The sequence below is a fragment of the Geotrypetes seraphini genome, chromosome 2, assembly GCF_902459505.1.
Source record: "Geotrypetes seraphini chromosome 2, aGeoSer1.1, whole genome shotgun sequence".
Lineage (NCBI taxonomy): Eukaryota > Metazoa > Chordata > Amphibia > Gymnophiona > Dermophiidae > Geotrypetes > Geotrypetes seraphini.
The window spans coordinates 435,580,689-435,605,086 of record NC_047085.1 but is presented as its reverse complement, the minus strand read 5'-3'; the positions used below and the strand labels follow the sequence as shown (position 1 = coordinate 435,605,086).

At 45.4% G+C, this 24,398-nt stretch overlaps 2 protein-coding genes across 3 annotated transcripts in view; one reads left to right on the top strand and one right to left on the bottom strand.

The window, feature by feature from the left end:
• The window catches only part of MLLT10 (MLLT10 histone lysine methyltransferase DOT1L cofactor), a 692,838-nt gene that overhangs the window by 664,654 nt on the left and 3,786 nt on the right, over positions 1-24,398 (bottom strand). The window lies entirely within an intron of this gene.
• On the top strand, positions 6,359-7,483 carry LOC117354227 (phytanoyl-CoA hydroxylase-interacting protein-like). The gene has a single exon (XM_033931326.1). It carries the CDS (start codon positions 6,475-6,477, stop codon positions 7,465-7,467), a length of 993 nt encoding a protein of 330 aa, XP_033787217.1. The 5' UTR covers positions 6,359-6,474; the 3' UTR covers positions 7,468-7,483.

Genomic DNA, 24,398 nt, shown 5'->3' with positions numbered 1-24,398 from the left:
AATCTGACTAAATTACTCATATATTTGCAGTATTTTGAAATGTGGACGTTAATGAAAAAGGTTCAGAAACTAACAGAAAGAGTAACTCAGCCTCCTCCCTATGAAAAATTGTAGCAAAATTGTATCCTGCCGTAGAGCTGTTTGGATTATTGCTAGTTAGAAAGAGAAATTTCCCTTTTGAGTACTCAACTTTTAGAGTTCTAAGAAATATTCTTGTCTGTCTCTCTGCTTTTAGCTTTGAGCTGACAGACTGGCGAGTTTATTTCCTCTTTTTTTTATGAGGCAGTTAGACCTGACAGGAAAAGATAAGAGAATTACACTCTTTACTGTGAATAATTCTTTTAGAAAAACTGTTGAATTTCTAATTGTTTAACTTTAAAATGGATATTCACCCCCAAACTATATTGTAGTGTAACATATTCTAGTTTTATTTCTGCCTCATAAAAAAAAGGTTAATGTTTTCTGAATGTTTTATTTGTATAATTGTGTTTCTGCTTCATTTATACACTAAAGCAAATATGCACTGATGCAGAGACAGTCACAAAAAAAATCTTATTAATTCATAATGGTAACCATAATACAGTGGTACCTTGGTTTATGAGTGTACCGGTTTGCGAGTGTTTTGCAAGATGAGCAAAACATTCGCAAAATCAGCATCTTGGAAACTGAGCTTGCCTCGATTTGCGAGCGGCGCTCCCCGTGATCCGGCATCCCCCACCCCCTCCGTGATCTGGCATCCCCCGGCATTGGCACCAACACACAGGACATGCTGATGCTGGTGCCCGAAGATCTGCGTCTTCTTGTTTGCTGGGCCTTGGGCATCTGCGCATGCTCAAGGCCTTCGAATTCACGCTCTCTCCGAGATCTCCGAGAATCTCGGAGAGAGCGTGAACTCAAAGGCGCCGACAATCCAGCACTGACAATTCAGCGCAAGACAGAAGCGCGCGGGGGAAAAATAATTTATAAAGAGCTCCGACTGGGGGTTTGGGGTAGCAACCCCCCCACTTTATTGGTTAGTGTTCGCGCTGCTGTTGGAGGGGGGTTCAGGGGGTTGGAAACCTCCATTATAGAGAAAACGGAACTTTTTCTGATTTTTTTCGGGAAAAGTTCCGTTTTCTCTATAATGTGGGGGGGTTTCACCCCCCACGCCTCCCATCCCGCAACGGCAGTGCGAACACTAACCAATAAAGTGGGGGGGGGGTTTGCCACCCCAAACCCCCAGTCGGAGCTCTTTATAAATTATTTTCCCCCCGCTGCGCTTCTGTCTTGCGCTGAATTGTCGGTGCTGGATTGTCGGCGCACTGGTGTGAGATTATCCCGTCACCTATGGCTGCTGCAACAGATACTGCCTTGTGATAAAGAGAGTGCAATGCTGAACATGTGAGCATTAGAAATTCTAACCCAGACTGTAATATTTTGACCTGTGAGAATGACCTGAAGATAACTGGAGTTATCTAGACCAGTGGTTTTCAACCTTTTTACACCTATGGACCATCAGAAATAAAAGAATTATTCTGTGGACCGGCATCGGTCCGTGGACCGGCGGTTGAAGAACACTGGGCTAAGTCTTGGGCCAGACCCCGCCCATCTCTACCCAATCTCCACCCCAGACCCCGCCCCCATAATAGTACTAATTGCACCTTACATGTCCCGTGCTTCATCTGGAAGCGTTCCCTCTGACGTTGCAACGTCAGAGAGAAGGCTTCCGGTTCAGGCGCAGGATGCCCGTAGGAGCCACTGCCCGTGGCTTTGTGCACTGAATCAGTTAGGAAGAGGGAGCTGGCTCGAAGATAACACCACATCGATCGCACCGTGGACCGGCAGTTGAAGAACACTGTTTTGGGCCTGATGCACGTTTTGGCCCTGTGGACGGCAGGAAATTTCTGTGGACCGGCACTGGTCCATGGACCGGTGGTTGAAGAACACTAATCTAGACTACCCTAGTCATAGCTTTCTTGGGATAGCATAGAAAAAGAAATTATGTTCTTACCTTGATAATATATTGTCCAGTAGATAGATGAGATTCTAGACAATTGGGTTGTATCCCAATGGCCGCATGCCATATGCAGAAGGAATCCACTCTGGATTTTTTCTGTGACTCTCCTGTGCTTCACTGGGAGCTATAGCACTACCCACGGTTAGTACCCTTGCACCGAGAGATCCCACAGTAAACACAAAGTAGAGACATCAAAGGGAAAATTATCCAAAACAACTGTTCTGCTCCACATGTAAACTCAAATTGAAACAGCGAACACAAGCATCAAAGGAGCCAGGAAAGACTCCTATATACATCAGAAACATATACCAAATTCTTCCCAATCCAAAGGGCTGACTAGCAACCAAAAATTAACTTGAAGAAGCATAAACAGAATGACACAGTAAGCAGGTGCAGGAAGGATAGGGCAGGAGTCTAGAATGTTTCACCTATCTACTGAAAAAGATAATATCAAGGTAAGGACATAATCTCTTTTTCCCGTACAATAGGTGAGACATTCTAGACAAGTGGGACATACAAAAGCAGTCCCCAAAAGCTAAGGTGGGCTGACTGCACCGACCCTCAAGACTGAGGACCTAAAGTCAGAGTTCTGTTTTGCCACCATATCAACTCCACAGAATTTGGCAAACGTGTGCAAAGGAGACCAAGTGGCTGCCCTACAAATCTCCACAGAGGGAGATCGCCTTAGCCTTGGCCCACAATGCGGCCATGCTCTTGGTAAAATGCACCTTAACAGAAACAGGAGACTGTTTACCGCATAGAATGTAGGCTGACGAAATGGCCTTATGGATCCATGTGGAAATAGTGGTCTTGGAAGTAGGAGCACCTCGCTTAGAAGAATGGAGTCAGCACAAAATGATGGTCAGAAAGGTGAAACTCATCTGTGACCTCTAGATAACACAGAACTCCTCTGTGGATATAAAAATTTCTGCAAAATGCAGTTCTACTTCTTAGAACCAGTAAGCGGAAAAACAGGCTAACACACTTCCTGATTAAAATGGAATGCCGACACCAGCTTTGCCAGAAACTAAGGAACCGTGTGGAGAGAGATCCCTTTCGCCGAGATCCTTAGGAAAGACTCTCTATAAGACAGAGCCTGAAGTTCCGACATACATCTCGCCAAAGTAACAGTGACCAGAAAAAACAGTTTTAGTGTCAGGTCCAAGACACAAGCATTCTTCAGAGGCTCAAAAGGGCCAGGAGGATTCTTCAGAGGCCGAAAGGATCAGGAGATGATCCTCCGCCCAGAGAAAGAGCAGGCGGGCTTCCTGGAGCCAGAGAAGCACTCTGAGGTTCTACCTGGCTATTGACATATACCACCACTGTTGCAATGTTGGAGAAGACTTGGACCGCTCGGCCCTCCAGAGTCGACAGCAATTTCACCAAAGCCAACCGAAGGGTGCATAGTTCCAATCGGATGATGGACCATTTCGTGTGAGGCCGTCCAACACCCCTAAATAGGACAATAGTTGCAATGGGCTCCCCAGCAGCAGAGACTAGCATCTGTTGTCACAACTACCCAAGATACAATCTGCAGTGGCATGCTCCTGAATGAGAACTGCAAAAGAAGTCACCAATTTATGCAAGAGAGCAACGCATGTTGCAGAGGACGCATATGTGCCATTGCCCATGGGACTACATCTATGGAGGCTGCCATGGATCCGAAGTCCTGGAGATAGTCTTGCGCAGACTGAGCTGGATTGTACAGAAGGCAAGAAATCTGATAGCACAGCTTCTGTCTGCGTGCCTCTGGAAGATAAACTTGGCCAGCTGCCTTGTTAAACAAAACCCCTAGATAGTCCAGGGATTGTGTTGTGGTCAAGTTGCTGTTCCTATAATGCACAATCCAAACCAGGTCTTCCAGAACCTAGACCACCAATCTACCATGCACCAACCCTGCAGTCCCATCTTCCTCAAGTGAGCTGCTACGACCACCATCATCTTGGTGAAGATATGAGGTGCCATCGTCAGGCCAAACGGCAGAGCTGAAAACTAGTAATGATTTTCCAGAACATGAAATCAGAGGAACTTCCAGTGCACCGGATAAATAAGAATATGCTAAATAAGCCTCTATGAGATCCAGCGAGGCAAGGCATTATCCCATGGCCACCACTGCTATGACTGACCACACTGTCTCCACGCAAAAGCATGGGACCTTAAGCGCTGCATTGACATGCATAAGATCCAGGAATGTTCTCCAATCATGTGAGCCTTTCTTGGACACGATAAAGTATATAGAGTATGTGCTTGAGGCCAAATCTTCGGGTGGCACCAGTTCTATGGCTTGAATATCCAACAATCTTTGCACAGTGGCTTGCACTTTGATCTCCTTGTCTGGCGCCCCACGGGAGAGTCCACAAACCAATCTGTCAAAGGCTGGTCAAATTCCAGCTTGTAGTCGGACTGAGTAATGTCCAGAACCCACTGGCCAGACAAGATGTCACCCAAGCCTGCAGGAACATTGTAAGCCTGCCCTTATATGCAATGGGGCCTCCCTCAGCCTGACATCAGTGTGTCTTTTTGGCAGAGGGAATTGCACAGGAGGCAGAGGGCCAAGTACGCCTGGAGCCAGAAAATCTCTGAGATGAGAAACTGTAATAAGGGCGGGAATGCCTAGAGCCATGAAAATTAGAGCATCCCAAACCTCTGGAAAAACAGGGTCTACTGTCAGGCAGGGACTTAGGGCAATGGTCCACCACAAAATTCATGAGGTCGTCCAGGCCTTTGCCAAATAACAACTGCCCTTTAAAAGGGAGCCTTGCAAAGTTAGCTTTAAAGGTAGAATCACCGTCCCATTGCCTGATCCAGAGCATTCTGCGTGCAGAAATAGAATATGCTGATACCGTTCCCATGACTTGCATAATGTCATATAAGGTGTCAGCCACAATCTCCTCCAGCCCAAAAAACCCAAGAGGCAGCTCCACAGCCTCATTCTCCAGAGTGCGCAAGAGAGACAGGTATGTGTGACAAAGCACATCGCTGAAGCAGCCTTTATGCCCAAAGCTGCCTCAAAGAGCCTCCTGAGGACCACATCCACTCGGAGGTGCGCTTAGTCACCTGTGCCACCAAAGAATCCACCTTAGGCTGACCAAGAAGCTGCTGGCACTCTTGCACCAGACATAGCTCTCATATTCTGAAGAGCTCCCTCTTGAGAATCCCATTGCTCTGAGATCAGAATGCTCATATCAGGATGCCAAGGAAAGGAGGAAGACAGAGCGCATATCACATAGCCAAGAAGAGGAGGTGGACGGAACCAGCTGAGTGACCAAATTCAACTCCTGCAAAGACTCCGAGATGAGATCCGGCAAAGCCACAGACTTAAACACAGAACAAAGGGATCATCCCTAATCTAATCTTTCATTTATGTGTCACACAAACCTGTGCAGGCTCTAGGTGACTTACAGTGAAAAGGGAGAGAGGGGAAAGGCAGGGGAGGACTGAAGGAAAGGCTTGGGATAAGAGGGGGAATAGATGGGGCTTAAATATTTAATTGTCGAAGAGTTTTCAGCTTCTTCCAGAATAAGGTGTAGCTAGTTTCCAGTCTCATTGCATCTGAGAAGTCATTCCAAGTCTTTATTCCCAAGAAGGTAAACATGGAATGGAAAACTCACCTGTAGTGGAGATTTTTTGTGGATGGCATGTTTAGTTGAATTCTATTGAGGATTCTCCTAGAGGTGGACCAAGCCGTTGCGAATAGTTGAATAAGAGGAGCAGCTTAGTTTCCGTGAAGTATGTTGTGTAGGATACATGATACTTTGAAGTTTATCCGCGATGGTATGGGTAGTCAGTGTAATTGTTTGATGTGGGCTGAGATCAACTCATATTTCTTTAGATTGAATATTAGTCTTGCAACTGTGTTCTGTATGAGCTGGAGTCTGTGGATTAGAGTAGTGTTGATTTCCAAGTAAGCAGAGTTACAGTAGTCTAGTTGTGGCAAGACCATCATCTGGAAGTATGGTTTAATGAGTCTTAGTTGTCCCATGGTGAAGATGGTCTTTTTTCGAAGGTTGAAGATTTGTGGTTCCGTGATAGGAGCGTCATTTAGGATGCAGTCTAGCACTTTAGAGGATTTCTCCATTGTGAGGGTGATGCCTGATTGAAAGGTGATACTTGTCAATGCATTTTGTTGAGCGGCGTGGAAGCAGAAGGCTTTGGTTTTGGTGGTGTTTAGTTTTTATTTTTTTTTCATTTTTTTATTTATAACCTTTTAAATTTAATCAAGCATACATAACTTGAAAAAGATCGGAAACAATCAAACAAACAAAAAGAAATCACCTAATTATACAATCAGATGTAATGAAAACATTAACTAATATTTAGTCCACAATTATAGAGATCAAGAAAGGAAATTTTTCGACTTCCTTCCTAAAGTCACCGCCTCCGTTAGCGGAAGCTCGAGGTGCCCAGTCCGGTACAAAGTTTACAGAGTCCAACGGCCAAAATAAGGAAATAAATCACAGGATAGTGGCATTGCAGAAATGGAAGAGCTTCCTGTGCCACACAACATTAGAATTTGTAACATCACATGCGATTCATTCAAGATTTTGTGGGATATGGATTCAAAATCCAAGGATCGAATCACCCTCTACTTTATTGATCTAAACAAGAAAGAAAACAAGAATTCCAACAAATTTAAACATAAGGATGTCCCTACAAAATTAGTGGCTAAAGCTGTTCCACTACCTATGACAGTTCGTGGACACTGGTTCTTGAGCCCAAGAACCGAATATACAGTGGCAGTGCAGACTGCATCAAAACAAGCTGATGGAGATTATATTGTATCAGAATGGAGTGAAATTGTGGAATTCTGTACTGCAGATTACTCAAAAGTACATTTAACACAACTGTTGGAAAAAGCTGAAGTAATTGCAGGACGTATGTTGAAATTTTCAGTTTTTTATCGTAACCAACACAAAGAACACTTTGATTATATACGAGAACATCATGGAAACATTATGCAGCCCTCTGTCAAAGATAGCAGTGGTAGTCATGGATCCCCAATCAGTGGAAAGTTGGAAGGCATCTTCTTCAGTTGCAACACTGAGTTTAATACTGGCAAGCCTCCACAGGATTCACCTTATGGAAGATACAAAGTTGAGATTCCAGCTGAAAAACTGTTTAATCCAAACAGCAACTTGTATTTTGGGGATTTTTATTGCATGTACACAGCTTATCATTATGTGATTCTTGTTATTGCTCCTGAGGGATCAGCAGGAGATGAATTCTGCAAGCAACATCTTCCTCAGCTAGATATAACAGATAATAAATTTCTGACCTGTGTTGAAGAAGATGGGGTTCTGGTGTTTCGCCATGCCCAAGATGTTATTTTGGAAGTCATTTATACTGACCCTGTGGATCTCTGTCTGGGTAAAGTTGCAGAAATTAGTGGTCATCAGCTAATGAGCTTGTCTACTGCAAATGCAAAGAAAGATCCCAGTTGCAAGACTTGCAACATTAGTGTTGGACGTTAATACTGCTACTAAATCACATAGGATCAATTAATCCTCTTGTTCATTTTGTTCATCAGACATTCTCTTCAGAAGCATGCAAAATGCAGCTGCCACCAAAAGCAAACAGATTTTAAGACTTCTTAAAAGCTTTTTAGACATTTGTTTTCTTTTTTAAAATTTTGTGAGGTCATTGCTGCTTTAAAATAGCATACATCCTATTTTCTGCTCTGGTGAGCATTAAATGTTGGAATTTTGTTTCATTTTGTTTTGCCAAACAAAACAAAAATCTATATAGATTGCATTAGCAAGATAAAAAGTAATTATGGCTTATTAAATGGTGTATAAATATGCATTCATTTTAATCTACTAAACAAAATATTGGGTTAACTAAGGACAGCATGAAAAGGTGTAATTGGAGCATGACTTAAATCTGGAAGCCTAGAAATGTCAGCACTTCCTATGTTGCTTGACAGTGTTGTTAATTATATTAGCTAACAGAAAAAAATACTGTTCAACATAATACAATAGAAAAATATTTTATTTGGACCGCTGTATAAAATATTTACAGTCATATAGAATATAGAGGACACATTTTAATAGCAATTGTTATCAGTCATAAAGCATTTTCCCTTACGAAAGCTGTGGAGTGTAAATCTCAAAGAACTGTGTATTTGTTCCTGTTATTTACATGACTTCGATTAAAACAGATTAACAAAGAAAAAAAAAAAAAAAGGAAATTTTCACAATTAGAAATATAACTCTTACTAGAGTAACGGCCTAGGTAACCCTAGCTACAGCCGGATGGTAGGTCATTTATCATTGGACTAAGATTCCAACCTTTCTTTTGGTCCAATAAAATCTAAAAGCTGTTTGGGCTCAAAGAAAAGAAAATTCTTATTCTAATAGGTAATATAACATTTTGCTGGAAATTTAACCAAAAAAAGTAGCCCCAAGAGCTAGGACTCTTGGCCTCAGGGCCAAGAATTCCTTCCTTCGCTTCTGGGTTTTCTGAGCCAAATCTGGAAAAATTCTCACATTAGAGCCCAAAAACTTATCATTAATATGTCGGAAATACAAACGAAGAATATATTCCCTATCACTTTCCAAAGCCAATGTCAGCAACAAAGTAGTTCTGTCGGTTACCACCTCAAGGGAGCTTTCTAGAAATGAAGACAAATTCATGTCCAAATTTTCTTTCTGATCTTCAACAGCTGTAGATTCCCCTTGAGGTTTCTTTAAAGTCAGATAATAAGCCCTCACAATTGGAGGTAAATTTTCCAATGGAATGGAAAGAACTTCTTGAAAATATTTTCTCGCCATCTCAACAGGTGAAATGACGGGACATTTAGGAAAATTCAAAAGTCTTAAATTGTTCTTCCTCAAAGAATTTTCAAAGTTCTCCAACTTACAGGAAATAAATGATCTTTCTTTAACCATTTCCATTTGTACAGTTTTAATTTCCTTTAAATTTTCTTCTTGTTTCTCCAATTTTTTAGTTAAATCAGACAGACACACTCCTTGCTGTTCTACTTTGGAGTAAATAGTCCCATAGTCAGATTTAATAACTGAAAGACTCAACTTAAGGTTGGCGTCCATGATAGATATGGCCTGCCAGAGCGCCTCCATGTCTATTTTCTGCGGTCTTTTTAATTCCCCAAAACAGATGGCATTCCCTCCCGGAGCACCTCTCACCTCTCCTTCCATGGTGCTGGGAGATAGCTGACATATTCCAACTGCAGCTTCCTCCTGAGTCTCCCGTGCTGGTGTCCCTCCTTCACTGGAGCACAGCCCTTCCTCTTCGGGCAGCTGAACTCCTGTGTCTCCCTGCATCTGACTACTTCCGGGTTGGGGAGGGACCCACCTCTGCTCTGGGCTCAGTATCGCCCGTGCAGCTCCTGCGCCGAGTTCCCCCGATGAATCCGGGCTCACCCCCGAGGTAGGAAGGGTTCCTTCAAATGGATGGGAAAAGGCAGTCATTATCGTAGTTTGAACCAGACGCTGTGGGGTCCCAAGCGCCGGAGGGTTAGGGTGAGAGATCCCTTTTCTTTTCCCTATTTCATTAGGGGAAAGAAGATATACAGCGCTGATCACTATCGATTCGGAGCGTTACTCCCGTTCAGGCGTCCATCTCCGCCGCCATCTTGATCTACAGTACCTCCTGGTGTTTAGTTTTTAGTCTGTTCCTAGTTGCCCAAGTTTGGATTTTTGCTACGTTGTTTGAGATTTTTTTCTGTGATGTTTGGTTGATTACAGGTTGTGGGAATGAGGAGAAGAATGTCATCTGCATAAGACAGTATGGTTTCATCTTCTAGTTTGATCTGTCCAAGTGAGCTCATAAATAGCTTAAGTAGGATGTGGGATAGTGGAGATCCCTGTGGGACTCCACAGAATGCCTTCCATGGGTTGGAGAACTCTCCATCCTTTTTGACCGTATATTCCTGGTTCTGTAGGAAGTTGGTGAACCATTTCAGTGTTGTCCCTGTTTAATCAAATTTCGGATAGTTTGGTCTAGAGCAATTGGTGGTCCACAGAGTCAAAAGCCGCAGAGATATCAAACTGGAGGAATATTGCTTGTCTACCTGTGCTTAGCAGTTGTTTGATTTTAGTGATTAGGGTAATGATGAGAAGCTCAGTGCTGTGTTGTTTTCTGAAGCTGTACTGGGATGGGTGAAGGCAGGAATATTGCTCTATGTAAGATGCTAGTTGTTTACTTACATGGGTTTCTAGGATTTTGGTGAGTACAGGAATGCCAGCAATGGGTCTATAGTTTGAGGCACTGGAGAGATCAGCTTAGGTTGTTTTCAGTATAAGGATGAGAGCTACTTTTCCCATTTCTTTGGGTAGATGACCCTGATTCAGGGAGCTATTTAGAAGTTTAGTGAGTCAGGCATTGGATTGGTGTGGGTCAGTTGTCTAGGGGGCTGCTGCATGTGGTTAGTTTTGATATCAGTTTTTTGGTATCAGGGATTGAGAAATTAGTGAAGGAGGTCCAGATTTGGTCAGCTTTAATGGGTTCAGAGTGCTCAGGGGAGTTAAGATGGGGAGTATTTGTGATGGTTGATTTTGCAACCTCTGTTTGGACCAATTTGATTTTATTGAGGAAGAAGTCTGCTAAATCTTGTGCTGACAATTTGCTGGTGTGGTTTGCAGATTCTTGGTTTGGTGGGGATATTAATTGTTGTTATCAGGAGGAACAGTTTTTTGCTGTCAGTTGTTTTACTTCCTAGTTTGTTGGCGTAGTGGTTTTTCTTGGCCTCAGAAATATTGTACTTATATTTGTTTATTGATGTTCTCCATTCTGTTCTGTGCTCTGGCGCTTTGCTTTTTCTCCATTTTCTCTCCAATCGTATGCATAGTTGTTTGTCTGCTCCTAATGGATCTGTAAACCAGGGTGAGATTCAGTCTGTTTTGATTTTGTGCAGATGGAGGGGAGTTAAGGTGTTGACTATGATTTTGTTCCAGCTATTTATCATTGATGTGGTTTGGCACGTGGAGAAAGGGAGAGATTCTGTCACTGTGTTCCAGAAGAGAGCTGGTTTCGTTTTCATGTGCACTAGTCTTATGTCCTTGGTGGTTTTGATGTTCTGGTCATTGTCATCAAGTTTTAGGCAGAATTTCAGGAGCTAATGGTCCGTCCATGGGACTGGGAACCATTTCGCGTTGTTAGTTAGATTCAAGGGGGTGGATGCGAGCAAATCTAGTGTGGCCTTTTTCATGTGTGGGACCTGAGGGGATTATTGTGATTTGGCAGTCTTCAAGTAGAGCATTGAGTTTGGCGACATCTTTATTATTTATAAATTAGAGGGGGAGATTGATATCTCCAATAATGATTAGTTTGTCATGTTGATATGTAAGATTTGTTATTATTTCCATCGTTTTGGTGGTAATGGAATCGGTTTGAGTATTGGGGGGGGGCCTGTAGTCCCCAAAGGATCTGAAAATCCCTAAGAAGTGCTCTACCAGAAAATAAAGGGTAATAAAGGTGGACATCATCATAAGGATCTCCCAGAACAGGGTCAGCTAGAGGAACAGTGGCTGACGGCGAGAAAACCATGCCTAAAGAAACAATGACACTAAGAGACATGTCCGAGGCGGAGCGGATCAGCGCAGGGAAAAGATGACTGGTCTGAAACATATTCCACAAAAGTTTCAGAAAAATATGCAAGACGAACCCTGGGGCTTAGTCACCCTTTGATGATTTCATCTTGCGCTTTTTGGGCTGCAGAGGGTCCGCAGCTTAGCAAACAGAACTTTAAGCTGTGCCAAGCCCAGTAAACAAAGAAGGCCGCTCCAAAGGGCTAGCCGAGCATTTTAACACCTGCTTAGTCAGAGGAAAGGTTAAGCTTTGCATTACTGCCTCTCCTGGCTGCGCCATACAGCGCGTGAAGCAAGGATGCTCCTGAGGCACTAAATCTGTACAATCCTGGCAAGATTTCACATTAGGAGAGCCCAATGACTCCATCCTAACAAATTTTGAGACATTAATTGCAGTTTTGGAAGTGCAGGGAGGTTTTTTTATAAAAGATCGCTAAAAATCCAAGATGGCTGCTGCTAAGAAATTTGCATCAAAATCATACTAAAAGTCCCAAAACTGCAATTTTAGGATTTTTCATGTGGAGGAACACAAGGGGACATGCAGAAATACTGAAAACTGCAAAATTCAGACCCACCCTCACACACAAATTCACCTCACAGGCTATGACAGCCTTACTCACTGCCTCATGCTGGGAATACTTCCTCTACGCCAGTGGTCTCAAACTCAAACCCTTTGCAGGGCCACATTTTGGATTTGTAGGTACTTGGAGGGCCTCAGAAAAAATAGTTAATGTCTTATTAAAGAAATGACAATTTTGCATGAGGTAAAACTCTATAGTTTATAAATCTTTCCTTTTGTCTAAGTCTTAATAATAATATTGTAATTTATAACTAAAGAGACATATGATCAAGAAACTGTTTTATTTTACTTTTGTGATTATGATAAACATGATAAACATACTGAGGGCCTCAAAATAGCACCTGGCGGGCCGCATGTGGCCCCCGGGCCACGTGTTTGTTCTACACTTCTGATATATCTAAAATCTTACTATAGCATGTGACAGTCCAAAGGTTATAATGCATGCTCCTTAAGCCTCTCAGGATTAGCCTTAAACTCAGGGTCTGCTTTTGCACGTAGGCAGGGTCTGATCTTAAACAAGATAAGGGATAAGATAAAGGTAGACTTGGGTCAGGTTAATATGTGACAAAAAGGGAGGGGGGAATGCCTCAGTATTGTCACAAGGTGCAAGCATTTTCCTTGCTTTTAGAATGTCGACGTGGCAGGAGGCGAGAAGGAATGAGAAAGGATTCATACTTCCACAGGGCCTTAGATCCTCACGCAAGGCCTAAGATCCTCACACAGGGCCTAGATCAGTGTGCTGACCTGGCCTGTGTTCGGACCTTGGCCTGGATCAGAACTTATCAGACCTCCATCCCTACAGATACTAAACACAACAACATAAGAATAGCCTTACGGGTCAGAACAATAGTCCATCAAGCCCAGTAGCCTGTTCTAATGGTGACCAATCCAGGTCACTAGTACCTGGCCAAAACCCAAGAAGTAGCAATATTCCAATGTTACCGATCAAGGGCATGCAGTGGCTTACCCCATATCTTTCTCAATAACAGACTATGCACGAATACAAGATGTCTGGGGCGGTACTTGGAGAGACCCCCAGGAAAGGGACTTGGAGTTCTGATCGACAAGTCAATGAAGCCATCCACGCAATGTGCGGCGACGGCAAAAAGGGCAAACAGAATGCAAGGAATGATAAAGAAAGGGCTCACGAACAGATCGGAGAAGGTTATCATGCCGTTGTACCGGGCCATGGTGCGTCCTCACCTGGAATACTGCGTACAGCACTGGTCGCTGTACATGAAGAAGGACACAGTACTACTCGAAAGGGTCCAGAGAAGAGCAACTAAGATGGTTAAGGGGTTGGAGGAGTTGCCACATAGTAAAAGATTAGAGAAACTGGGCCTCTTCTCCCAGAGGAGATTGAGAGGGGACATGATTGAAACATTCAAGCTACTGAAGGGGATAGACTTAGTAGATAAGGATCTCACCATGGTTGTTCACCCTCTCCAAGGTAGGGAGAACGAGAGGGAACTCTCTAAAGTTGAAGGGGGATAGATTCCGTACAAACGTAAAGAAGTTCTTCTTCACCCAGAGAGTGGTAGAAAACTGGAACACCCTTCCGGAGTCTGTCATAGGGGAAAACACCCTCCAGGGATTCAAGACAAAGTTAGACAAGTTCCTGCTGAACAAGAACGTGCGCTGGTAGGACTAGTCTCAGTTAGGGCGCTGGTCCTTGCCCAGAGGGCCGCCGCGTGAGCGGACTGCTGGGCATGATTGGCCAGTGGTCTGACACAGCAGCAGCAATTCTTATATTTTTATGACTTTTCCTCCAGGAAATTGTCCAAACCCTTCTTAAAACCAGCTTCGCTATCCGCTCTTACCACAACCTCTGGCAGTGCGTTCCAGAGCTTAACTATTCTCTGAGTGAAAATATTGGTTTTAAAAGTACTTCCCTGTAACTTCACTGAACTTCACTGAGTATCCCCTAGTCTTTGTAATTTTTAACAGTGAAAAATCGATCTACTTGTACCCGTTCTACTTCACTCAGGATTTTGTAGACTTTAATCACATTGCCCCTCAGCCATCTCTTTTCCAAGCTGAAGAGCCCTAACCTTTTTAGTCTTTCCTCATACAAGTGGAGTTCCAACCCCTTTATCATCTTCAGTGGTGTTTATTACTACAGTACTTTATTTTTTCTCAAACTCTGACAGAGTGGGCTAGTAAAGTCCAAGAAGTTAACAGTAACTATTCACCGACAGAGGCTTCAAAAAGGAAACTAATGTAGCAGGGAGTTCTGTAAAACAGAACTCAAACTATACTCCAAAGAAAAGAGGTGCTGCTGAAATACTGAATCAGAAAATTTCCTCAGCTTAAGAACAGCGCATGAAGTTCCTCCAACTGACAATGCTGGGAACGGAAAGCAGATCAACAAAGTGAGCTATGAAAGCCAATAAGAGAAAACAAATCCTCCGACTGACTTGGTGCCCTGGTTCCATCTCAGAATGGGGAACACAGCTCCGGCAACATTTAAGCCATTGTCCATCACTGGATGTGGACAGCAGCGGCTCCGGCTGCATTTGTGCTACAGTTCTGTTGCCGGATGTGGTAAACAGCAGCTCTGGTGGCATTTATACCATGTTGACTTCGCTTGTTGCAGAGAGCAGACACTACAGCTGCATTTCTGTCTCCATCACTGGATGTAGAGCACAGCTCTGACTGCATATGGGCCCATGCTTCATCTTCGGCTGTCTGACACTACTAGCTCTCTGGAAATCTGTCTGGCACAGCTCCTTCTCTGACTGTACAACACAGATTTGACTATCTTTTAGCACTGCTGTTTCTCTAGATGAGCAGAACGACTGACCCTTCCCTAGCTCTGTGGATACAGAGGGGCTTCGGCGGCCTGTCTTGCGGTATTGCATCTCTGTTTCTACAGAGTGGCTTCGGCTGATGGGTTTTCTTTGCTCTATATACAGAGGGCCTGTATGAATCTATCTTAGTTCTCTATGAGCAGGAAATGGGAGGCTTTGGAACCCCATCTAATACAGATACATCTCTGGGCACTTTGGCTACCGGGTTGCCACGGGTCTCTCGCTGGACAGAGCACACTAATTCGGTTGACCGGGTGGTCCTACCTAATTTTCGGTCTGGGTCTGATGCTGCACTGAGCTCCTGATGAATAAGCAGCAACAGTCTCTGTCACGTAAGTCTGTGTGCCTAAGTGCTTGGTACCATATCTACGTGATAGACACAGTTGCTGCTGATTTGTCAGATGTCACATGCAGGATAGAGCGGGAGGACAGCCTGCATAATTCTAGAGCGGAGGGACAGAGTCCTCCTCCACCCCCACCCCACCCCCCGGGACAAACCCTAACTAATAAGCATCCAACATTACGATCCACCATTCTATGCCCTCACCAATTGGGATCTAGCCTTGGCCAACTACAGTGTAACACATTCTAGTGCTCGGACATTATTATCAAATCTTTAGAAGTCACTGACCTTCCCATCCCGAATGAGCTGTTAACTTCACCAGTCACTTGCAGGGCCCGGTTCTTCTGCATGAGCCGCGATCTGTGGCTCAGAGCTGAGTGGAGATCAGTGGATGCCGAGGGCTGCTGAGCCGAAGCTGTGAAAACCCAGCAAGGAGCTGCAACCTAGAATCTTGGACTGCAGCAAGTGAGGATGAAAGCTGCTCTGCCGCTACCGGAATGATCCAGCTTTCTGAAGCCCCGTAAGCTTGGATGGTCTGCTTTGTCTACCTAGCTTGCCATTTCTTTCCCTCACTCTGGCTCTCTTATTCCACTTCTTCTTATTTCCCAGTCTGTCACTAATTCTATCATCTTTCAGCATTTCCCCCTTTCTCCTTGCTCCCCTTCTATCCAGCATTTGTCCTTTCTCTCTTTTCTCTCCAGCATCTTCCCCTCTCTCTCCTGCTTCTGCCCAGCATCTGTCTCCTCTCTCCTTCCTTTCTGACCAGCATCTGCCCCCTCTGTTACCCCATCCATCATTCACCCTTCTCTCTCCCCCTTCCATCCAGCATCTGCCCATCTTTCTCTCCCCCGCTTTCAGCCCAGCATCTGCTTCATTTCTCTCCCTTCTATTCAGTGTCTGTCCCATCTTTCTCTTTCCTCCCTTCCATCCGCATCTTCCCCCCTCCTCTCGTCCATTCAATGTCTTCCTGCCCTCTCTTTTTCTTTACATCCATCATCTCTCTTTTTCTCTCTCTCCCCAGGCATTCCAGCTTATCTGTTATCTTTCCCCTTTCATCCAGTATGTCTGATCCCTCCCCCTTTCTATCTATAGTCTGTCTCCTCTCACATCCTGATGGGCAGGGGCAAAAGATAAGAAAGGGATAAATGCTGGACCATGGTAGGAAGAACCAATGGACAGCAACAGAAGACTTTACAGGGGGGGTCACGTGATGTGCTCAGCCTGAACAGACGTCTCTAGCCACCTCTCCCGACTCCGGAGCTGCATTATCTGCTATTTTCTGCTTATTTTATGCTATAGGAGCCAAAACTTGCTCTTGCTGGCTGGGGCAGGTTGCAGGGTGTCTGCAGTTCTTCTTTTTTGCTGGGGTGCCACGGTATGCCGACAAATACCTCGAAAGCTGCTAAAAGTCAGAAAGGCCCATTGAGTCCTACTAAAATGGCGGCGGCACAGTCTCCAGCCCGAGTACAACTGAGCCCGACCATCACACTGCCCGCCGATGCCTTTGAGGAGTTAAAAAAGCACCCGACGGCGTTCCTGGATGACAAACTTAGCCGGCTGCAGACCACTGTTGATGGTATCAAAGATACAGTAGAGGCAGGCCACCCGTATTCAGCATGTGGAAGATCAGGTTTCGACACAGGAAGATCGCACTGTGGCCATGGAAGCGGGGGCCCGATTGCTGGAGGAGAAGTGTCGTCGGCTGGAGGAACGGGCAGAGGATCTGGAGAACCAGAGTCGTCGGAATAATCTTCGATTTATTGGCCTGCTGGAGTCTCTTTTACCAGCGGACCTGCCTCATTTGATCTCCACGTGGCTGCCTACTGAACTGGGCATGGACACCGGAGGCCTCCCCTTGCTAGTTGAAAGAGCGCATAGGCTGGGGACCCGCTGGGAGGGAGATCAAAGACTGCATACAGTGATTGCCCGCCTTCTTAATTTTGCCGATAAGCAGCAAATCCCGACCTGCTATAAAGCGAAGGGCACTGTCTCCTATGAGGGGCATAAAGTTCTTCTGTTCCAAGATTATTCTCTTCGTGTGTCGGAGCAGAGAAGAGCCATGGCCCCGTACTGCACACAACTTCATCAATGCCAGCTGCGTTTTGTGTTGCAATATCTCGCAAAGCTTCGGGTGCACCATAACAATCGGGCACTCTATTTCTCCACCCCAGCAGAAATTCACACTTTTCTGGAGGGACTGCCGAGTTGAATGCCCTTTACCCGCTGAACTTGGGAATCCTGAGGAGCCTTCGCACCCGCATTACCTCCGCATACTGCTGGACATGCTACCGTCTAGTGACTGCATACTACTTTGCCCAGCAGAGACTGGATTGCGGGCTCTTTCCTCCAGCTTTCTTTTTCTTTGATTTCCCTTCTTCCTGAGTCTTCCTACACTGTGCGGGGAGTCTGCAGGATCGGGTTGGCCTTACACTTCCTGTCCCTTTCCTCCTATCTGCTCTCTTCCCCTCTGAGGCTATGCGGGGGCCGCTTGACCCGGGGACACCTATTTATGTTCTGCGGGGGGAGCCTTGTGTCCTCTGGCAAAACGTGTTGAGCGAGTGGCTTCTCGCATGCTGCACAGCAGGCCGGAGTCGGAGACTGATCGACAATTAGCCTGGTGAGAGACCTTTGCTGATCCTCTGGCGGTGTCCCCGTGTAGCTGCTTCATTTTTACTTACTTTTTCCTTTTTCTGGCTCAGGGTATATTCCCCGATTTTCTGTCTCTTTTTCCTTTTCTGCACCTCCCTACCGCTTCCTGCTTGGTATGGGGTATCTGTCTGCTCCATTTTATGTTATTACTCGTCTTCCTGGCCAGGGAGACACTCACCAACCTTTACATGGACTGGCTACTGACTTCCTTTGAGGATCCACCTGGTCGGGCACCTTGGATCCCTTCTCCACTGTCTTCTTCTATCATGCTCTCTCATTTTCCGGGCTTGGGCTTCTGGGGAGGGCTGGGTATGTGGGTTGGTGTAATAGGGGGTATATTTTTCACCCCGGTAAGGACTGGTCTCCCTCCTACTATTTGGGGGCTCCTCACAGTTCTTGATATCTCCCTGCATTATAATTTTGTGCTGTTCTATTGATTCTGTGCATTGTTATCCAGCAGCCTCTGTTTGTCTTGATTAGCCTATTTATCTTACATCCTCTTTTCAGTTTTGACCTCTTCTTTATCCTGGGATTTTATATGGGGAGCAGGGTTCGAAATACTGGGGGTTCTTCTTTAGCTTTCTGGAGGGAGGAGCTCTCTGGTGGGCTACTGGAGTGGAGGGTAGGGGGTTGGATTGGAGGGGTGCACTGGAGGGGTTTAGTTTGGACACTGTGGGGCTGTGGGTGGTTTGGAGGCTTCCCTGGGGTAGGGGTCGTTTTCTATTTCTGATTTCCTGGTTGAGGACCTGATGGAGGGGCTGGGTGGGGTGATTGTTACAGCTCCGTGGGATCTTTTTCCTCATTTCCTTTCACGGGTTAGGGAGAGAGGCTAGGGGTCTGAGAGTTGTAGTCCTTTTTGGGAATGGGAACTTGGAATGTTAAGGGAAGACTTTCCGGGGAGGGGGGGGCTCGGGAGAATGCTTGTGGTGTGGTTGTGAATGAATGTGGGGTGGCTGGATCGACAGTGGGGTAGGGGGGTTGGACTATGCAGAAGAGAGATTGGGGGTACTGCCAGAGCACTGCCAGTCTCTGGAGACGAGCCTGGCTGGGGGGCTAGGTCTCTAGTCTGTTTTTCCTTTTTCATCTTTTGGGTACAGTGGTGGTTGTTTTTGCTGAGTAGCTATGGTTAACTTGACAGTGCTCACTCTTAATGTGGATGGTGTCCACTCTCCTATTAAGCGCAAAAAAAATCCTTACATGGATCCGGAAACATCAGGTTGACATAGCCTTTCTCCAGGAAACTCATCTGACCAGTGCTGAACATGAGAAGCTGCGTAGGGAGTGGGTGGGAGACGTGTGCTACTCCTCTTATAATGGTAGGCAATGTGGGGTGGCTATTCTGATCCATAAACAGGTCCCTCTATGCATTCACAAGACCATTCGGGACAAGGAAGGTCGCTACATAATTGTTTTGGGAGAGCTTTGGGGTTCTCAGCTCCTTTTTTGTAATCTTTACACCCCAAATGTCTATAATCACAGCTTTTACTCTGGACTGTTGGGGCTGATAGTGCAATACCCTATGTACCAATTGATTGTGGGGGGCGATTTTAATGTTACAGCTAATCCCACCATAGATTGCTCTCCTGCCAGGCCGCTACCCTGAAATTCCACCCCTATGGGGGGTCAATTTCTTATGTGACCATCTGGCGGTGGTGGATGCGTGGCGGACTCTCCACCCCTTTAACAGGGAATACACGTTCTATTCTAATCCGCATTCTATGTATTCCCGACTGGATTATGTCTTAGTATCTTCCTCGACTTTCCCCCGGGTGGATAAAGTTACCATCGAAGAAACCTCACTTTCAGACCACTCGGCGGTGGTGCTGGTTCTGAGAGTTACGGAAAAGGGGGGGGGATAGGACTTGGAGGTTTCCCACTGCTCTATACTCTGATAAGGATTTCTGGGCATGTTTACGTGCTCGCTGGTTGGAGTACGACTCGCACAATAATACTTCTGATGTAGATCCGGAGGCGTTTAGGGATGCTTCCAAGGCAGTACTGAGGGGTCACATCATCCAATATGTTGCCACTAAAAGGAGACAGCAGGGGGAGAAACTTATCGCTCTTTCGGAACAACTGGCAGTATTGCGACGGAGGCATCGAGTTGGACTTATGAAGGAGGATGGTCAGCATATTAAATCTCTTCGTCTTCAGATCGATGAGATCTTGGACAGATGTGCTCGCCAAGATATTTTCTATCAGAAGTTTCGTCTTTATCAATGGGGGGGGGGGTAAAGCGGGCAAACTCCTCGCAAATCTGGTACGGCCTTTTCGGAAAAAACAAATCATTAAATTGGTAAAGAACACTCGGGGCGAGTGTTTCAACCAGGAAGCTCAAATACAAGACCAATTTGTGGAATTTTATAGCGCCTATATGCGCGGAGGGACTTCACAGAGGCGGATAGGGATCGCTTTTTTGGGGACATTCAGGTCCCACGACTATCTGAGGCGCAGGTGGCGCAGCTGAATTCTCCTATCTCTCTGGAGGAAATACGACAGGGGATCAAGAAGTTGAAACTTACAAAATCTCCGGGACCGGATGGGTTCGGCCCTGAATACTATAAACTCTTGCTGGACCTTTTGGCTCAGCCTCTGGAGCGCTATTTCAATTTTCTTTCTACCTCTGTTTTCGGTATTCGTAGTAACCTAGCTCATATCACTTTGCTCCCAAAGCCGGGGAAGGATCCTACGCAAGTGGGCTCTTATCGCCTAATTTCGTTACTCAATCAAGATGTTAAGCTGATGGCCTCTATCATGGCAGCCAGGCTGAATTGGTTTTTGCTCCAGCTCACTGCGGGTGACCAAGTGGGATTTGTCCCCCAACGGTACGCTTCTATGAATCTCCTTAAGGCCATGACGGCACTCCATGAGCACAGGGGCGGTGGTGGCACATCGGCGATAGTTGGTCTTGACATGGAGAAGGCCTTTGATAGTATTTCTTGGGAGTATCTACTTTGGGTCCTGAGGGAGTTTGGTTTGGATGGGACTTATCTCACTTGGATCCAGGCTCTTTATACCTCTCTACAGGCTCGGCTTATTATCAACGGGGGGCTTTCGCCTTCTTTTCCGTTGTGTCGGAGGACGCGACAGGGGTGTCCCCTCTCTCCCTTGTTATTTGTCTTGGCCCTCGAACCGCTTGCCATTAAGATTCGAGCTAGTCCTGAGCTGCGCGGCATTCTTCTCGGAAGTGCTGAATGTCGTATTACCTTGTTTGCGGATGACATTTTGCTGTTTTTGGACCAAGCACCCCTTCATTTACCGGTAGCGTTGAGTTTAGTGGCTGAGTTTGGCAATCTATCGGGCCTTCGGGTGAATTGTGACAAGTCGGAATTACTGCCCTTGGCAGGTCTGGGATGGGAGCCCTGGCACGCTGGGTTGAAGATCCCTCCGGTGAGTAAGCCGATGCGCTACCTAGGCATTTATTTGCACGTGGACCCGAGGGTGATGTACAAGTGTAATGTCTTGGCTGCTATAAACAAAATACAGGGCCTCTGTTCTGCATAGCGCGATCTCCCGTTGTCCCTGTTGGGATGGGCTGCCCTGATTAAAATGATCTTTTTACCTAAATTATTGTATCCTTTACAAACAGTTCCCTTTTGGGTACTTCAATGCGACATCGGAAAATTCGTTCACTTTTCTCCGCCTTTTTGTGGCCTATGCAAAGTTATCCCTTTCTAAGCGGGAGGGGGGTCTGGGTCTTCCGGATGTCCAAGTGTATAACGTGGCGGCTCTTATGCGATTTGTTCATGAGGGGGTGACAGGGGTAGCACGATTTTCTCCTGCAGGGTGGATATCGGGTTGGTTGCACCCTTTACTTTTCTGAATCTTTTGCATATGCCCAGAGGTACCGGGGGAACCCTATCTTCTAAATTGCGGTTCTTGTGCCCATTCTGCCTAGCCTGGAGATGATGGCGTAGGAAACAGGCTCGCTCCCCGATAGCATCACCTTTTTTGCAACTCTTGGGTAATCCTAGTTTTCCTCCGGGCTTGAGTCGATCGCCGTTTACCACATGGGCTACTCGGGAGGCCTCTACTCTTTTTCATATGGTGGATGGAGCTACAGGGGCCTTTGTTTCACTTGCTCAATTTAAGGAATGGGACATTCCCAATCAACATTTTTTTGCCTATTTACAAGCACGGCATTATTACCAGAGCATTCATCAACGGTTTGGGGAGGACTGGACTTGTGGATCTTTAGATGAGTACCTCTTCAGAGTACCGGAGTCCCAGGGATCCCTTTCGGTCTGGTACAGGGTGGTTCGGTCCTCTGCTGCCAGAGGTTACTGGATGTTTTACGCGCTGGGTGGAATAGGGACCTTGCTGTACAGTATGGCCCTAACTCCTTTTTGGACCTTTTCCATACCTTGTATGCCTTTGTGAAATCTGCGGCCTGGCAGGAGACTCAATTTAAAATCTTACATAGAGCTTACATCACTAAAGATCGGGGAGCTTGCAACATGATATTGAGTGGGATTACAGAACTTTGCTTCTTGGGGATCAGGTCCTGTTGGAGGAACAGGGTTTCACGATACCTCAGCGGCGCTTCATTTACCTGACCTTACTGGCGGTTAAGAGAACAATTCTGCACCACTAGACTCAGGAGGACTCTATTCCTTTGATGTACTGGATTAACCAGATGATCGAATTGGCCCGCTTTGAACTATGCTACCATGCTCACTCAACTAAACCTGAGGTGCTGGCATACCTGGCATTATGGAGGGTGTTTTTGCAGTTGCCTCTGGTCTCTCGGAATGGGGTGGGGGAGGGGATAGGGAGGGGGGAGTGTGACTGTGGTGTGTTCTTGGAATGAGTGTGTTTGTTTGTATGGGTGTGGTGTTGCCTGGTGGGCGTACTTTCCCCCTCCTGTTGGGATAGGGGGGATGACTTGTTTTATGAGAAAACGCAAATGATGGAGCCAACGTGAGAGACTGGCTGCCTTTGTTTCTTGGCAAGTTCTGCAGTGTCATGTTGTATATTCTTTTCTTGGTGCTGCTTGTCATTCGCTTCCCCTGATTGCCATTGATTTGCTTATTTTTCTTCTGTGTTCTGCTTGTTTCTCTTGTTGACTCATAATAAAAATGATTTTTAAAAAAAAAAAAAAAAAGAAGACTTTACAGAAGATGGGAAAGCGGAAAAAAGAAACTGGGACCAACTTGAAGGAAAAATAAGTTTCCAGACAACAAAGGTAAAAAACGGATTTTATTGACTAAAATATATTAGCCTTGGGAAATGTATATAGCAGATGTCTTTGTGTTGTGTTGAAAAGAAAAGAAAATGCATTTCTGGTTTTATTTCGACAGTGTTGAAGTACTTGCTGATCCTTACTGTGGCTGGTGGGGATCCCCAAGCACCGCCAGCAAAGGACCTCCTCTAGAGACAGCCAGAACTCCCCTCCAGCAAGCGCAGCAGTCACTGGCAGCATCCATGAGCCACTGAGGTGCCAGTATCTGTGACTCAGGGACGCTACTGCTGACTGCCAAGCTTGGCAGTCAGCAGTAGGAGCCAATTGCAGAAGAAGTCCTCAGCTGACAGCTTAGGGGTCCTCATCAGCAGAATATTTATATTTTATATTTACATTAGAGGCTCTGGTAGAAACCCGTTTACAAAATATGTATTCTTCCAAAGTAATAAAGTGTCTTTGCTTATTTGTAAATGGGTCTCTACCAGAGCCTTTAATTCAGTAGCATAATTAAATGAAATAACTATTTCTGAAGTTTATAGGGACGGGCGGGGATGGATTTGATTCCAGCGGGGATGGATTTGATTCCAGCGGGAATGGATTTGATTCCAGCGGGGATGGGTTTTTTGTTTGTTTTTTTAATTTCTTCATTCATTTTTAAACTTTCAACAAGTGATTCATAATACAATCATATACATTGTAATATTACTTATTAATCATACATTCAATGAAATCATAATATAATTTCTCCCTCCCACCCTCCCTCCAGTATAATCTTACACTCATAAAATTGAAAATTAATCCCCCCCACCCACCCCTATTCTTCAGTAGACAAAAGGGGAGAAATAAGGTTTGGATAGGTTCCTAGAGGACAAAGGGATTGAGGGGTACAGATAGGAGTAGAGGCAGGTTATAGGGATAGGAGTAAGAGGTAAGTACAGATAGGAGTAGAGGCAGGTTATAAGGATAGGAGTAAGAGGTAAGTTATAGAAATAGTCAGGGATCACTGCTCAGGCAATAGGCCTGAAGGGCCGCCACGGGAGCGGACCGCTGGGCGAGATGGACCTCTGGTCTGCCTCAGCGGAGGCAAGTTCTTATGTTCTTAATAAATTATTAATTATAATCAATCCTTACAATAATTTGTTAATGGCTCCCAAACCTCAATTAATTTTTTATAACCTCCCTGTTGGATAGCTAATAATTTCTTCATTTTAAAAATATGGCACAATGAATTCCACCAAAACCGGGGATGGGTTTGATTTCTGTCCCCATGCAACTCTCTAATGTGGAGCACAC

Coding starts and splice junctions, on each gene's coding strand:
- LOC117354227 (XM_033931326.1), top strand. CDS start 6,475: ATGGAAGAGCTTCCTGTGCCACACAACATTAGAATTTGTAACATCACA.